The 14961-nt window shown below is 38.5% G+C and overlaps 1 protein-coding gene across 1 annotated transcript in view; it reads left to right on the top strand.

Annotated features, from left to right (window-relative positions):
* The window catches only part of cad (carbamoyl-phosphate synthetase 2, aspartate transcarbamylase, and dihydroorotase), a 30022-nt gene extending 16765 nt beyond the window's left edge, over positions 1-13257 (top strand). The window contains 20 exon segments of the mRNA XM_042503035.1: positions 31-213; positions 352-456; positions 949-1191; positions 1286-1367; positions 2563-2729; positions 2847-3011; positions 3298-3429; positions 4325-4526; positions 4620-4810; positions 4952-5092; positions 5921-6010; positions 7233-7374; positions 7669-7862; positions 7962-8036; positions 8156-8368; positions 9301-9426; positions 10113-10268; positions 10412-10513; positions 11283-11377; positions 12284-13257. Coding sequence (XP_042358969.1) covers positions 31-213; positions 352-456; positions 949-1191; positions 1286-1367; positions 2563-2729; positions 2847-3011; positions 3298-3429; positions 4325-4526; positions 4620-4810; positions 4952-5092; positions 5921-6010; positions 7233-7374; positions 7669-7862; positions 7962-8036; positions 8156-8368; positions 9301-9426; positions 10113-10268; positions 10412-10513; positions 11283-11377; positions 12284-12383 — 2904 coding nt within the window. The 3' untranslated portion in view covers positions 12384-13257.
* Positions 13258-14961: the final 1704 nt, after the last annotated feature.

Genomic DNA, 14961 nt, shown 5'->3' with positions numbered 1-14961 from the left:
TTTCTTTAACATACATCGAATGTCCTCCAGGTTCCCCAGTTTTCGTTCTCTCGGCTGGCCGGAGCCGATGTGGTGCTCGGGGTGGAGATGACCAGCACTGGCGAGGTGGCCTGTTTCGGGGAGAACAGATATGAGGCTTACCTCAAAGCCATGCTCTCCACAGGCTTCAAGATCCCCAAAAAGAACATCCTGCTCTCCATTGGCAGCTATAAGGTGCTGACATCCACACTGTATCTCTCTATTTAATACAGATTAATTTATTAAAGCCAAGAGTTAGCGATTAAACAGATGTGAAACCCTTTAACTTTTTTTTAACCTTTTTTTTTTTTACTGTGTTTTGTGTGTTTACAGAATAAGAGTGAGCTGCTGCCCACTGTGCAGGCTCTGGAGGCTCTGGGTTATGACCTGTACGCCAGTCTGGGAACTGCAGATTTCTACACAGAACATGGAGTCAAGGTAACTTAATATTTTAGACTACCTCATCACTCAAACATGCATTGATTAATATTAGAAATGCATATTGTTAATTCAGGTAGTCAAGATTTATTGGATTGACTAAAAACTCTTCTTTTTGAGTGTTTAATTTTGCAACTTTGTCCCAGAATTGCACTCATCTTAACTGTGGATTCACTCTTGATTGTCAGTGTTTTAATGCTTTACCCTGAAATGTAACATTAAAAAATATTGACGATGATAGTCGAACTTCTGTTTATGTCTAACTTTCTTTAAATGTGAAAAAATCAATTCAGTCAGGCGTGTTTCAAAGACTTAAAATAAAACTGTGTCACATCAGAGGTGGAAAATGAACAAAGGTCATCATCTACAGAGTGCATGAAACGGTAACTTTACCCATAACCTGAGCACTTAACGGGGACCAGTTGTACAATTAAACATTAAGATAAGGAGAATTTATCTCATCAGATACATCCGGTTGTTTTCCTATCCCAGGTGACCGCGGTGGATTGGCCATTTGAGGACGACAGCGAGTGTCCCACCAAAGAGAAGCAGCGCAGCATCATGAACTACTTGGAGGAGAACCACTTCGATCTGGTCGTCAACCTCTCCATGAGGAACAGCGGAGGTCGCAGGCTCTCTTCCTTTGTCACCAAAGGCTACCGGACGAGACGCATGGCCATCGACTACTCTGTCCCGCTCATCATCGATATCAAGTGCACTAAGCTCTTTGTCCAGGTCAGACATTATTTTGTCTTTTTTTAAGTTCTTAGTACTGCAGAAACTTTTCATTGGGTGGCAACTTAAGTAACATGAACTGATTGGTTTTCAGGCTCTTCGTCAGGTTGGTCGAAGTCCACCAGTGAAAACGCACATTGACAGCATGACATCCCAGACGCTGGTCCGTCTGCCTGGTAAGTTTCTGTGTTGCTCTACTGATTGAATGAGTGCAGATGCTTTAAGAGGCTCATTTATCTGCAGCTACAAAACGGAAAGTAGACTTTTTTTCTTTTAATATTGTCTTCTAGGAAACTACAAAAATACATTAACGTCTTTTAAAATAAAGATGTACAAAAAAAGAGCAGTTATAAACTAATCTAGTCATCATCCCAGGTAGAATATTGTTTTGAATGTAATAATATATTATAGTAGGCTAAAGACCTTCTAGTCCAGTATGAACCATCAAGACCACTCAGGTCATCTGGTGCAGGTCTGCTCTGTGTTCCAAAAGTCAGAACTAAACATGGAGAATCAGCATTCAGTTTCTATGCTCCCTATATCTGGAACAAACTACCAGAAAATATCAGGTCTGCTGAGAGTCTGAGTTCTTTTAAGTCAAGGTTAAAGACTCACCTGTTCACTGCTGGCTTTGACTAAAAGGCTTTTTACTTTTTAAATTTTATATTTTACTTCAAAACTCTGCACTGCAACTCTTATTTCAATATATGTGTTTTTATATTTTTGGGTTTTATCTGTTGTTTTCCCACTTGCTGTTTAATCACCTTTTACATGCTTCTTTTCTAATGTTTTAAATGTGTTTCCTTTCCCCCTGGTTTTGTATTTCAATGTTCTGTGTGAAGCACCTTGAATTGCTTTGTTGCTAAAACGTGCTATACAAATAAACTTGCCTTGCCTTAGTATTAATAACAATTTTAGATATAATTTTTATCATATTTTTAATACTAACTTAAAAAAAGATGTTGACATTTTATTTTTAAGTTTTACAGTAAAAAGTAGACTCCTGGTGTGAATTTATTGATTTTTTTCACGATTGTTAGCTTGTTTTGTCACTTTTGTGTGTTCTTAATGCACTGTAATATCCTGGTTATTATTAGATAATTGAAGTATCTGGTTTCGGTTTTGTTTTCCAAAACCTGGATATTGTTTGAATAATGTATACAGGGATAAGAATAACCAGCTTACTTTATGTTCAGTGTAAAAGTTCTATGCATATTATTGAAACTAGGTGATTTGTGTGCATGTTATTGTGCTTCCTGTCTGGTTTACCGCAATTTTCCCCCTGGGAACAATAAAGTATTCCTGGTTCTGATTTCTGATTCTGAAGGAAGGTAAAAGGTAAAAATCTTCATTTTGTGATTGATTCTTCAGGGCTGATCGATGTGCACGTTCACCTGCGAGAGCCCGGTGCCACACATAAGGAGGACTTCTCCTCTGGTACAGCAGCTGCTCTGGCAGGAGGAGTGACCATGGTGTGTGCGATGCCCAATACTTCCCCCGCCATCACTGACGCCAGCACTCTGGCTCTGGTGCAGAAGGTACACCCACATGTTCTTTGAAAGTGAGAGACCCTCTCTGACATTTGTCAAGTATTAAATCCAAAGTTAACTGATGCAAAAATTGATAAATAGATCCTGTGTTAATTATATCATCAGCTGGCCAAAGCGGGCTGCCGGTGTGACTACGCCTTGTATTTGGGCGCTGCTTCAGATAACGCCGCCATCCTGCCATCTATCGCAAGCCAGGCAGCCGGCCTGAAAATGTACCTGAATGATACATACTCCACCCTCAAGATGGACAACGTCTCTCTCTGGATGGAGGTAACTCTTCATTCCTTTAACAAATCACTGCGGTTGAACCTTTTTGTTATTTTAAATTCATCTCAAGAAAAAACTTTTTTTTTTAAACAGTGCTAAATATGTCCTTAAGCTTGTTTGTACTTCGGCGTTTTGATCTTTTCACTCACTTTCTCTGCAGTGTGACATTTCTTGAAACCAGCATCTAGTCACAGTTAGGGCACTAATGCTTGCAGATGGCCAGTGGACAAAAATTGCCTCCAGTGTCCTCACCCTGCACACTAAACTAACTTTCTTGTTGTGTATGAAGCACTTCGAGAAGTGGCCCAAGCAGATGCCCATCGTTGCTCATGCCGAGAAGCAGACGGTGGCTGCAATCCTCATGGTGGCTCAGCTGTACCAGCGGCCAGTACACATCTGCCACGTGGCCAAGAAGGAGGAGGTAAATTTCTGTTTATTATTATTATTATTATTATTATTATTATTATTATTATTATTATTATTATTATTATTATTATTATTATTATTATTATTATTATTATTACACACCGCATTACCTCCTGCACTATTTTGTGTTTTATGTCATTGTCATTCTAACTGTTTTTTCTTTACACATTTTGCAGTGGTATTGTTTGAGGAAGCCTGAGAACAAGAGTTTAATTATAAATAAAGGACTGCTCTTGTAATTGTTGTGCATATGACAAATAGAGCTACAATGATTAATCAATTAGCTGTCAACTATTGAGAAGATATTGAGAATTTGATGAAAAAATCTAAATTAAATGGAAATATTTTCTGGTTTTCTTTACTCCTTGAAAACAGCTGAACAACAACAACTGAACATTTGAAGATGTCACGTTAGGCTTTCAGAAACAGTGATTGACATTTTTCACAGTTTTCTGTCATTTTAGAGACCAAACTAATCAATGAATCGACAAATTCATTGACATATATATTGACAATGAAAATAACCATTATTTGCAACCCTAATGATAAATCAGACTTAAACTTTAATAGAAAACGAATGATGGAGATATTTGCAGTGCTAAAATACCAGAAAGAAGAGTAGAATATCGGTGTGTTAATTTTGTAATTTATGTCAATTTAAGTTAAGTTTATTCTCTTGCATGAAGATGCCAAGCATTTGCAAAAACCTTTGATGCTTAATGCACACCCTCATAATGCTGTAACACTAAAACACTAAATGGTACTTTCAAAATCTTTACAAATATACACATTAGATTATAGTTAACAGTATTGAAGAAAACACTGCTGATTCACAGGCCTGATGTTCCCAGGAGTATAAACTTCTTTCTTACCTCTTCTTCTTTTTCCAGATCCTGATCATCCGAGCAGCAAAGCAGAAGGGCATCCAGGTCACATGTGAGGTCGCACCTCATCACCTCTTCCTCTGTGAGGAAAACATTCTGGATATCGGCGGCGGACGAGCGCAGGTCCGACCCATGCTGGGAACACATGAGGACATGGAGGCTCTTTGGGAAAACCTAGACATCATAGACTGCTTCGCCACGGACCACGGTCAGTTACTGGACAGACACCAGTCTGATGATTAAATAATTATACATATTAAGAAGAGAGCGATGTTTTACTTATTTTGCTTTGTGTTGATAGCTCCCCATTCTGTGGAGGAGAAAAACGGGGACGCTCCTCCTCCAGGTTACCCCGGCCTGGAAACCATGCTGCCGCTGCTGCTGACCGCCGTCAGCGATGGACGTCTCACTCTGGATGATATCATCAAACGTCTTTACGACAACCCACGCAGGATCTTCAACCTGCCAGTCCAGGAAAACACCTATGTGGAGGTATACACACAACCATACAACATTTTTATGTTGTGATCACATTTTTGAGATCCCTCCCGCACATCTATTTATTTCGCTGAGATCTTGCTTTATACGTTATCAAAAAATGTAATGACTTAATCACTTGTTTGTGCCTTTCAGGTGGACTTGGAGCAGGAGTGGGTTATTCCTCAGGCCATGCAGTTCACCAAGTCAAAGTGGACACCTTTCCAGGGTCTGAAAGTGAAGGGTAAAGTCCGCCGCGTGGTACTACGAGGAGAGGTGGCCTACATCGACGGGCAGGTCAGCAGTCACACGCATGCATATTCATTTGTGGTTACTACTTCATGTGCACAAATGATGAATTTATAAATATAAAAACTGCTGTATGCTGTATAACAACAGGTTAATGAGTTATGGTAGTGTTTATCATTAGAATTATTTAGTTTTTATTGTTTGCTACATTTATTGTGGTAGCATAGTTATGAATGATAAAACTTCAAATTAAAAGCTTTGAAAATATTGCCTATGTTTATTGGAATGTACAAAGATGCTGGGAAATGGTAAATATTTATAAAGAAGTGCATCATTATTTTTTTAAACAATATTTTCAGTAGTTTCAGTAGAAGTTTCAACTGTGCATAAAAAATGCACATCAATACACAAATATACATCCCCTCACACAGTAACACACTCCCACCCACAAATAAAATAAAATAAACAATGACAATAACAATAATAATTAAAAAATCAACCAGAATACAGAAATTGATTAGATTAAAGTAATAAATATATAATTGATATAATAATGAAATAGAAATAAAAATAAAATAAAATAGAATAGTAAGTAATATAACAAACGTCAAAGTAATAAAATGAGATAAAAAAAGGCAGGATCAATAGTTTCATGTTATTCATATAACATCTCCCTTTTACACTTATCTTGTAGGCCAAAAAGGACATACATGAGTCCCAAACAAAAACAAACTCCTAATGTTTGCCTAAATTTAGTAATACTTGAACATGTACAACCTACGTCAGTAAAAGTTGAGGTACACTAAACATCACTTTATGTAGCCTTTTTTATTTTTTCATTAAAGCTGTAGTTGTTTGGGTCTGTGTCTCTCTCAGGTTTTGGTCCCTCCAGGTTATGGTGAAGATGTGAAGACCTGGTCCACTGCTTCGATCCATCCTCCTGAGCCTGTTAAAGAATGTCCGATGGTAAAGTCGATAACATATTGTACTGTTCTCAAGACGTTGTGTGCACTGTAAACCCAAACAAACCAGATTTTATTTGGCAGATAACTAGTCAGTATGCTGATTATTCAGAACAGGTATTAAGCAAGCCCCCCTGAAACAGAGCCAGGCTTTAAACAGTTTGACATAGAGGCCCACCAGTCACCTGGTAGACTGCGCCCCATGACGACTGAGTCCTTGGCAGTGGTCTTTTGCTGCATGTCATCCCTATTCGCTCCCTCTTTGCTGTCACTTTTCAGCTTACTACAATAAAGGCAATTTAAAAAAAAAAAGCCCTTAAAAGAAAACAGGGTCATTTTATTCAGGGAAGTCAAACTATTTTGTGCTTCATGCACCGCTGAGCAGCTTCTATAGGGTTGAATGGGGCCCCATCTCCACATCTGTATTGAGTTCTCTTTTTACATTCACAGGATTCAACTAAAACACAAGAAACTTTTGCTCTAAAAAAGGATAAGCACTCAATGAAGAACCTAGGGTCACTAATCAGCTATTATGGCTTAAATATAAAGGCCAGAGAGCTGTGATAACTAACACGTCTTTGGGTCATCAGGTGGGAACCTCCTTTCATCAGTGTTTCACCTAGTTGGTCCCACAACACCTCCAGGAGGCTAGGCGGTGAACTCTGGTGTCCCAGAGCCACTCCCCTAATGCCAGCTCTCACTGCTCCTACGCAACCCGACTGCTACATACATCTTACCTTACCTCTCACATGGCTTTATCACAGCCTAGACAACATTACCACTCTCCACAGACCCAGGCTTCGTTTAGGGTAAGCTAAACTACTACATAGCTATCACAGATACAAGGCTAAGCTTAGCTAGCTAAGCTAACTAGGCTGGCTATCACATGGCTATCACAGCCCAAACAGCAATGCCACCTTCACCAGACCCCAGCTCTGTTTATGTGAGCTCCAGGTGGTGACCGTGCCGATGCTACCCTCACTAGCACATGCGTCACACTTGCTTATAAACTACAACTAACATACAAGGCTCAAGCTAAAGGAAATAAGGATGAATTGGCAGAATCAACAAAAAAACTTACTTGGGTGGCAGCATGGTCTCACACAAAGACACTCAAACAGGCCACTTCCACATTATTAACAATTACTTGAAACTACTGCTATGTCACTGCTGTCTCATGGGTGGATGTCGTTTGCTTTGTATTGACTGTATGTCTTATTGCTTAGACTCCAGAGCACACACATCCTACTCCTCCCCGGGAAGGCCCAGTCCGAACCCGGGCACCCAGCCCCCGACGATTAGCAGGAGAGGGCCGCTACCTGCTGCCCCCTCGTGTCCACCGCTCCTCCGATCCTGGACTACCACCAGGTACTTTACAGTACAGTGAGAAAACAGAGGATGTGATTACATATAAACATCTGTCTCTTGTACAAAACAGGCTCAGAAGCTTCCCGTAGTGCACAACAGTTTAGAAAATGTCCAGTTTTATCATTTTTTTAATCACTATAATTAAACAAACTGTGCAAAATTGTATCTCTGTAGAAGTGAGAATAAACTTCACCTTGTTACCACTCTCATTCATTTTATCAACCGTCAAAATACTGTATTACATTGTTCTTCTGTATTAAACTGATGTGCATTGTGTCATTTTGCTCTCTGCAGAGATGGTCTCACTCCCTCCATCTGGTGCTGGTGAAGGTTACAGCCACCCTCCTCCTCTGTCCAGGCTGCTGTCCCCTCAGTCAGGACCAGGACAGCTACCTGCTGGACAGGTGTCCCACTTTCAGACATCTCCTCTGCTGCACCCGCTGGTGGGCCAGCACATCCTGTCTGTCAGGCAGTTCAGCAAAGAGCAGGTACACTGACGCATAACAGGGCTATTATGTAAAAAGATATTTTGAGACATTTCGATGCACCTTATTTAGTTTTTTTGTTAATGTTTTTGTTTGTTCCAGATCTCGCACCTTTTCAATGTTGCCCACACTTTGCGTTTGATGGTTCAGAGGGAGCGAAGCCTGGACCTTCTGAAGGTGGGTCCTCACACACGTTTGGTTTGGTGAACACATTCTACCACAGCTGTCCTGCCTGAAAATACTTTAAAGGTTGTCTTTCCTTCTCAAAATCTCGCTCCTTCTTCCTCACTATCCAGGGTAAAGTGATGGCGTCCATGTTTTACGAGGTCAGCACTCGCACCAGCAGCTCCTTCGCAGCAGCCATGCAGCGTCTGGGCGGCTCAGTCGTCCACTTCAGCGAATCCACCTCGTCGACACAAAAAGGGGAATCTCTGGCTGACTCTGTGCAGACCATGAGCTGCTACGCTGATGTCCTGGTGCTCCGACACCCAACACCTGGAGCTGTGGAGGTGGGTTTAGCTTTGACTTTGCCTTTTTGAAACGTCAAGCTCCATATGATGTGCCTTTTTCACTTGCTGCTGCTGCTGCTGCTGTGTATAAGACTAGTATCAAGTATTTTTTAATAGGTGCTGGATTTCTAATGCTTTAACAGTTCTGATGAGGTAAACATATATAACTTATTTCTCATCAACAAAAGCAATACGAACACTAAAATGTGTTGCAGATTTTTATCTTAGTTGAAAGAGCTAGATCACAGCTGCACCTAACTTCCTCTGCTGACCTCCAGTTAGTTTTACGATGGATTTTATGGGTCCTGTTACATGCCTGTAAATCTGTTCATATACTCTCATCTGGTTATATCATTCATGTTCTTCAAGATATGACCCTGCCTGGTAGAGCTCTGACATCCACAGACTGTCTGCAGCTGAACCAAAAAAACTTCCTCTGGATTTGGAGACATCAACAATGAATCTGACTTTTAAGCCCTTTAAAAAGAACCCAAACAACTTTTTATTTAAATGTTAAATTTTGTGTAATTTAAAAACTTTTGTGTGCAAAAGTTGTTAAAATCTTTGGTCCCCCCAAGTGGTATTACAGAAAAAAGCAAGTATTTTTATGACTAAGTACTGTATGTGTATGTATTTTAGTTTTTAGTTTACCAGTTTAAAATAAATACATAACTTGTTATTGCTCTTTGGTGGATAAGTGTAGTCAGATGTTCTATATCGTAGGTATTTCTGTGCTTTTATTGCATCTCACAGTCTTCATCAGCAAATAAAACTGGCTCAAGTGTCACCACATCAAATGTAGATACTCGACTTAGTGCAACACTGTGTGTGTGTGTTATTATGGTCTGTATTTTATAATCGCATAGCTTCAATCACATTTTTAACATACATTTTACATTACATTTTTTGTCCTCCTTGTACCTCATCTCCAGAATGCATCTCGTCATTGCCGTAAGCCTGTGATCAATGCTGGAGACGGTGTCGGGGAGCATCCAACCCAGGCGCTGCTGGACGTGTTCACCATCAGAGAGGAGCTGGGGACGGTCAACGGCATGACGGTAAGTGTGATGGAGGAATAATAAGACTCGGGGAATTCGAATAAGTAACTTAAGCAAAAGTATCAATACTACACTATAATAGTACTCTGTTATCAGGAAAATTCTGGTGTCAGCAACAAAATGTATTTAAAGTACCAAAAGTATTCAGAATGCCAAGTGGCTACTGTCTGTGTTATATTACTTATTATTTGATCATGATTATTGATTCATACATGTAGAATTTTAATGTTATTATTGGTCAAGGTGGAGCTTATTTTAACTAATTACATGCACTTTTGGTAGTTCAGTCTGTAAAAATGGATAATCTGTTATATACCGATCATAGTTTGTTTATAAAAAAAAAATTCTTTGAAAAGTAACTACATAAAATATGTCTTAAACAGATGTAGTAAAGCAGCAAGTACAACAACTCTCTTTGTGATGTTGTGGAGTAGAACGTTTACTTGAGAAATGCTCAAGTAAAGTACCTCAAAACTGCACTTAAGTACTGCATTCAAGCAAATGTATTTGGTTACATTCTACCACTGGCTGAGGGATAGTAAAGGACCAATTTAGATCAAAAAACGACAGTAGTGATCCACTTTCATCCAACTTTTAGTTTGATTGTTTTCATCAAACTGCCACTTCAGTCCATACCAGAATTTTGGTTCCTTATATCTCATATTTTCATTTGTGGTTTCTGTCAGATAACTATGGTCGGAGATCTGAAGCACGGCCGCACAGTTCATTCCCTCGCCAAACTGCTGACCCAGTACCGCATCACCCTGCGCTACGTGGCTCCCAAGAACCTCCACATGCCGGCTGAGATCATCAGCTACGTGGCCTCAAAGGGCATCAGACAGGTGGGGACTAAAATAGTGTTAAAACATCTTACAAACTAAATGTGTGACACTATCATCACGTTTTTCTATTTTACATAAAAAAATTCCGAATAATGCGGTGACGACAAAAAAGTACAAATGTTGTGTGTTTTTACTCTTTGCAGGAGGAGTTTGAGAGTATCGAGGAAGCTCTGCCTGAGACAGACGTCCTCTACATGACGAGGATCCAGAAGGAGAGGTTCGCATCTGAGGAGGAGTACAAAGCTGTAAGTGACCTCTTGTTTCATTTTACCAGCTGCCTCTTTGTCCTTAGTTTAAGGGAGAAAAATAGTCATAATGTCACTTTCATTAATGTTGTCAAATTTAAACCTTTAAAGAGTAATCTTAAATCCACCTTTTTTTTTTTTTTTTAACTGAGTAAATTACATGCATAGTGACTTTATTACACTATCTTCTGATCCTGGCCCATTTCATGATGTTTTTATGCAACAGAAAGTGATTTCCTTTTCAGACAAAATGCAGAAATTCTGTCCTCGAGAACACAAAAGATAATCTTTGAAAAATGTATCATGTATCACATACCCTGAGACACCGCCTCCAAACCACTGAGCAGCAACACGTTCACCCCCCAACCCCTGGCACGTAAACGCAGCTGTCAGCACTGTGGACAGTATGCAGAATGGAATCAAGAGCATGCAGTCATTGTAGAAATACTACAGTAGTTGAAATACTACAACCATTAATTTGAAGCTTGCAGTTTACACTGTGAATGAGTGTGTATTTATAAAGGGGGTGTGTTAGGCTTCAGTAGGGTGTATAACTTGTACTGCACTATATAGCACACTGACATTTATCTCAATATAACACTTGGTATTACATTAAAAACATGTGTTCAAAAAAATGTTGTTAGCTTAAAGAAGTCATTTTTTAAGATTGGATAATGGGTTGTTTAATGGGTTTTTTGTTATGTTAAAGCAGGAGACTTTTCACCTCTTCAGCAAGTCAGCTCATGTGTCTCTGTTTTGTGTTTCTCAGTGTTTTGGACAGTTCATCCTCACACCTCACATCATGACTGTAGCCAAGAAGAAGATGGTGGTGATGCATCCGCTGCCCAGAGTCAATGAAATCAGGTAAGGCCCAGGCAGCACAGTTTTACTATACGTCCTCGTTCAGTCGGCTGAAACTTTCTGGTCTGTCTCCAAATCAAATGTTATTTGTTTATCCTACTTTCCCATGAGCGCCTGAATGCACCAAAAAGGAAAACTTTTACCATTTTGTGTTTTTGTTCCTTTTAAAGATGTAAAAGATTATATTTTGATTGTATTATATAGAACAGTATAATATATAGGCAGTTCATCTGCTTTGCATTTAAAATATTAGACTATCATGACACCCTCAAAGTTCATGCTTGACTTTGGACCAGCAGTTGAAAAAACAGATTTTTTTTTTAAGTCACCGCAAGCCGTCTGTGTGGCTCTTCTGGAGCTTTCAGTCATATCACACAGTCAGCAGATAGCGTGCACTTATCATGAAAGTATATATGAACACACATACAATTTTGAGGGGTTTTCTTTCACATTAAAGACATTTCATCTACGTGGCTAAAAACTTTGAGACTGAAAGTGTGTGCTTGACCTTGGTCAACTATGTTTCAAGTTGATTTTTCAAAGCTGCAGTTTTTTAGATAGCAAAAAAATCTACGTTTTGAGTATTGTCTCCCCCTGAAATAAGGGAACGGAAGTTTATTCCATTTCAGCAACAAGGCAATTTAAAGAGCTCTACATAAAACATCAAAAGCATCGAGACATGGAAAGAAACACATTATAAATTGACATTTAAATGCAATTAAAAACATAATTAAAGAGCTAGAAAATCAAAAAGAAAAAAGCTAAAACATTACTTAGACAGATATGAAATATAAAAGTACAAATAAAAGTAACAGTGTACTGTAAGAAATTGATAAATCTTTGTTAGTTAAAGTCTTGTTAAACCTCTGTTTCACTTTCTCTTGATTCTCCTTTGTATTTTTCTCTCAGTGTGGAGGTGGACACAGACCCAAGGGCGGCGTATTTCCGTCAAGCAGAAAACGGCATGTACATTCGAATGGCCCTGCTGGCCACCGTACTGAGCAGATAGATCCACGTGCCGCTTATTACTGGCACAAACTGTCAAACCTTTTAGAGTAAGAAGTCTTAGATACAGTACCAGCATTTTACTCCCTGAAATCTGTGAATTTCCTTTTTCCAAGTCCTTAAAGGGATGTTATTAGAGTTCAATAAGACTTTCACTGAGTCACAGAGTTTATGAAGATATCATATCATTATTATATCACGCTGTTAACATGATTTCTGCTTTCCTTCTGTTTGACAGACCAAATCCATATCTTACCTGCAAAATTACTGCATTCCATTATGAGATTTCTTTAATGTCTTAAAACATTTCTATTAAACTTTAGTAGAAATTATTTAGATGCTGTATTGGGACTAGTGAGAATTTTTTTGTGTTGTGTTCGTTTGCGATGGTTGACGGACCATCAGTGATTTGTGCATAAGTGAGCCCTAGTGAGCTTGGTGTAGCTGGGGAAAAGAAAAAAAGTTAGGTGGGCATTTAAATCATAACACGGACGGTACGATGATGTGCGATGTAAATGAAATGAATGTTTTGGTGGTTGGTTAATGCTCAGCTGTAGTTACATTTAAAGGGACCAGTTAACATATTAAAAGGGAGATCATGGTGTAAAGGATTGCTCTGTTCTGACCAGTAATGATGCCAGTTTCCTTTTCTCTACTGTCTCTGTGTTGTGGCTTTAACATGTAACATTAACTCAATATGGATGCACATAGATACTCAACAAGCTTGGTCTTTGGAGTTTTAGGGGTGATTTCTTACACTGTAGCAGTTTAGAAGTTAAAACTTTTATCTGGATGGGAATTTGTGTCATTTTAAGTGTTGGTGAATTGCTTTGTATTATGTGGAGAAATAAATAATAAAAAGAAATTTCCCTTTTGCAGTTCACATTGTCATTAATATATTACACAGGCCAACACAACACCAAACTCAATTGTGATGATTATTGCCAAATACGTTAAGATTAAAATTAATTAGACATTCAGTTCTTTAGCGGCACTTTTTAAGTCCAGGTTGACCAGGTGTTGTGCAGATTTTTTAAAAACTTTTTACTGATATAAGTAATTCTCGTTCAAAAATTATTTTTTTTGTTGTTGTTTTTTCCATTTCTGCTTATTAACACGCTCCACTTGAGCCTTATTTTGGCAGCATTGTGGCTCATGTTTCGTCAATACATCTTCAATCAATAGAGATAACAGATTTTCTGATTACGTATGCTTTTTTTTCTACTTTTGGTGTGATTGTAATTCCAGATATCAGCTGGATCTGGCACCAAATTATAGAAATGGTCAAAGAAAAAAAATGGGTTTTGTTTTTATTTGACAAGGAAATTGTTTGGATTTAAAAAAAAAAAAAAAATCTGTAACTCAAAGCTCACTTATTGGCTTTTCCTGGAGCTGTGGACTCTGGCAACTGAGCTGTGACCCCATCAGCCGATGAAGATCATTGAAAGCTCTGGAAAGTTCATGGCCCTTGAGGTTAAAGGGGAACTATGCCCATTTTCAAAAAAATCACACATCATTCCTATAGTTTAAGTAGTCCAAAAATATTAGTAAAAAATAAACAACTCTCTTCTAAATCTAAAAACTAGAGTGCTAAAACTTAAAATTGTGATGTAATGGGTTTTCAAAGTCTGGAGCCGCTCTATCAACAATAAATGGTTAAAGATGTTCTGATGCTGAGAGCAGCCAGGGAAATAGGTATTTGAGGACATTATCTGTTTCACAGCCAAAAACTCTACAGTCAAATAAGGCTCATTTCAGTATTAAAAAGAAAATAAACTTACTGTGAATCCAGAGTCTCTTATTCATTTGTTTCAGTGGAGCAGCTCTAAAATTTACACCTTATGACATCACAAATTTGAGACTTAATTCACTGGTTTCTGGCTTTGACAGAAAGTAGCTCATTTGCACAAATACTGACTGAACTTTCCGCGGCTGTGGGAATAATACTGGAACTTTTAATTCAGGCAGTGTTCCCCTTAAATGTCATATAATCAAATATGGCCTTACAGGCAGAGGAATGTCATATGTGTGCAATACAAAGTTAAAAAACACAATTTAAATGCAAATTTGCGCTGATGGTAAGGAAGAGGAATTTAATAGTCAAATTGCATGCGATGATACAAAAAAGTGGGGTTACAATAAATGCTGCATTCAAGAACTATCAGAAAAATCCAAACTCTTTTTAATTCGCAAGGGTGCATGAATGACTCAGCAAAGTTTTAAATATTTTTGACAAGGGGAGGTTACAAGAACAACAAATAAGTATGTCATAAAGTTTTGCTCCTGTGGGAATTTATGGCACGTTTAAGGAAGCTCCTCATGGCTCTAAATGTTGTGTATTTTCATGTTATTTTCAGACATCCTCGGGAAATATTATGTGTCTATGTTTTAATGCTTTGTTTAATCTTAAATCTCTTTTGATATCTGCAGATGCATAGGCTAATTTATTGTTGATAGCATGGAGATTTGCAGCTTTTGATGAATAATTTATATGAAAAACAACACGCTGGGTACTTCTTCTGTTCATCTGTGTTCTTCAGCTGTAGCATATCTGCTCTGTGGCGATTAATTTGTGGAATAAA

Source organism: Plectropomus leopardus, chromosome 16, assembly GCF_008729295.1.
Source record: "Plectropomus leopardus isolate mb chromosome 16, YSFRI_Pleo_2.0, whole genome shotgun sequence".
Lineage (NCBI taxonomy): Eukaryota > Metazoa > Chordata > Actinopteri > Perciformes > Serranidae > Plectropomus > Plectropomus leopardus.
Note: the sequence above shows the minus strand (reverse complement) of the source record. Positions and strands in the feature narration are given on the sequence as shown.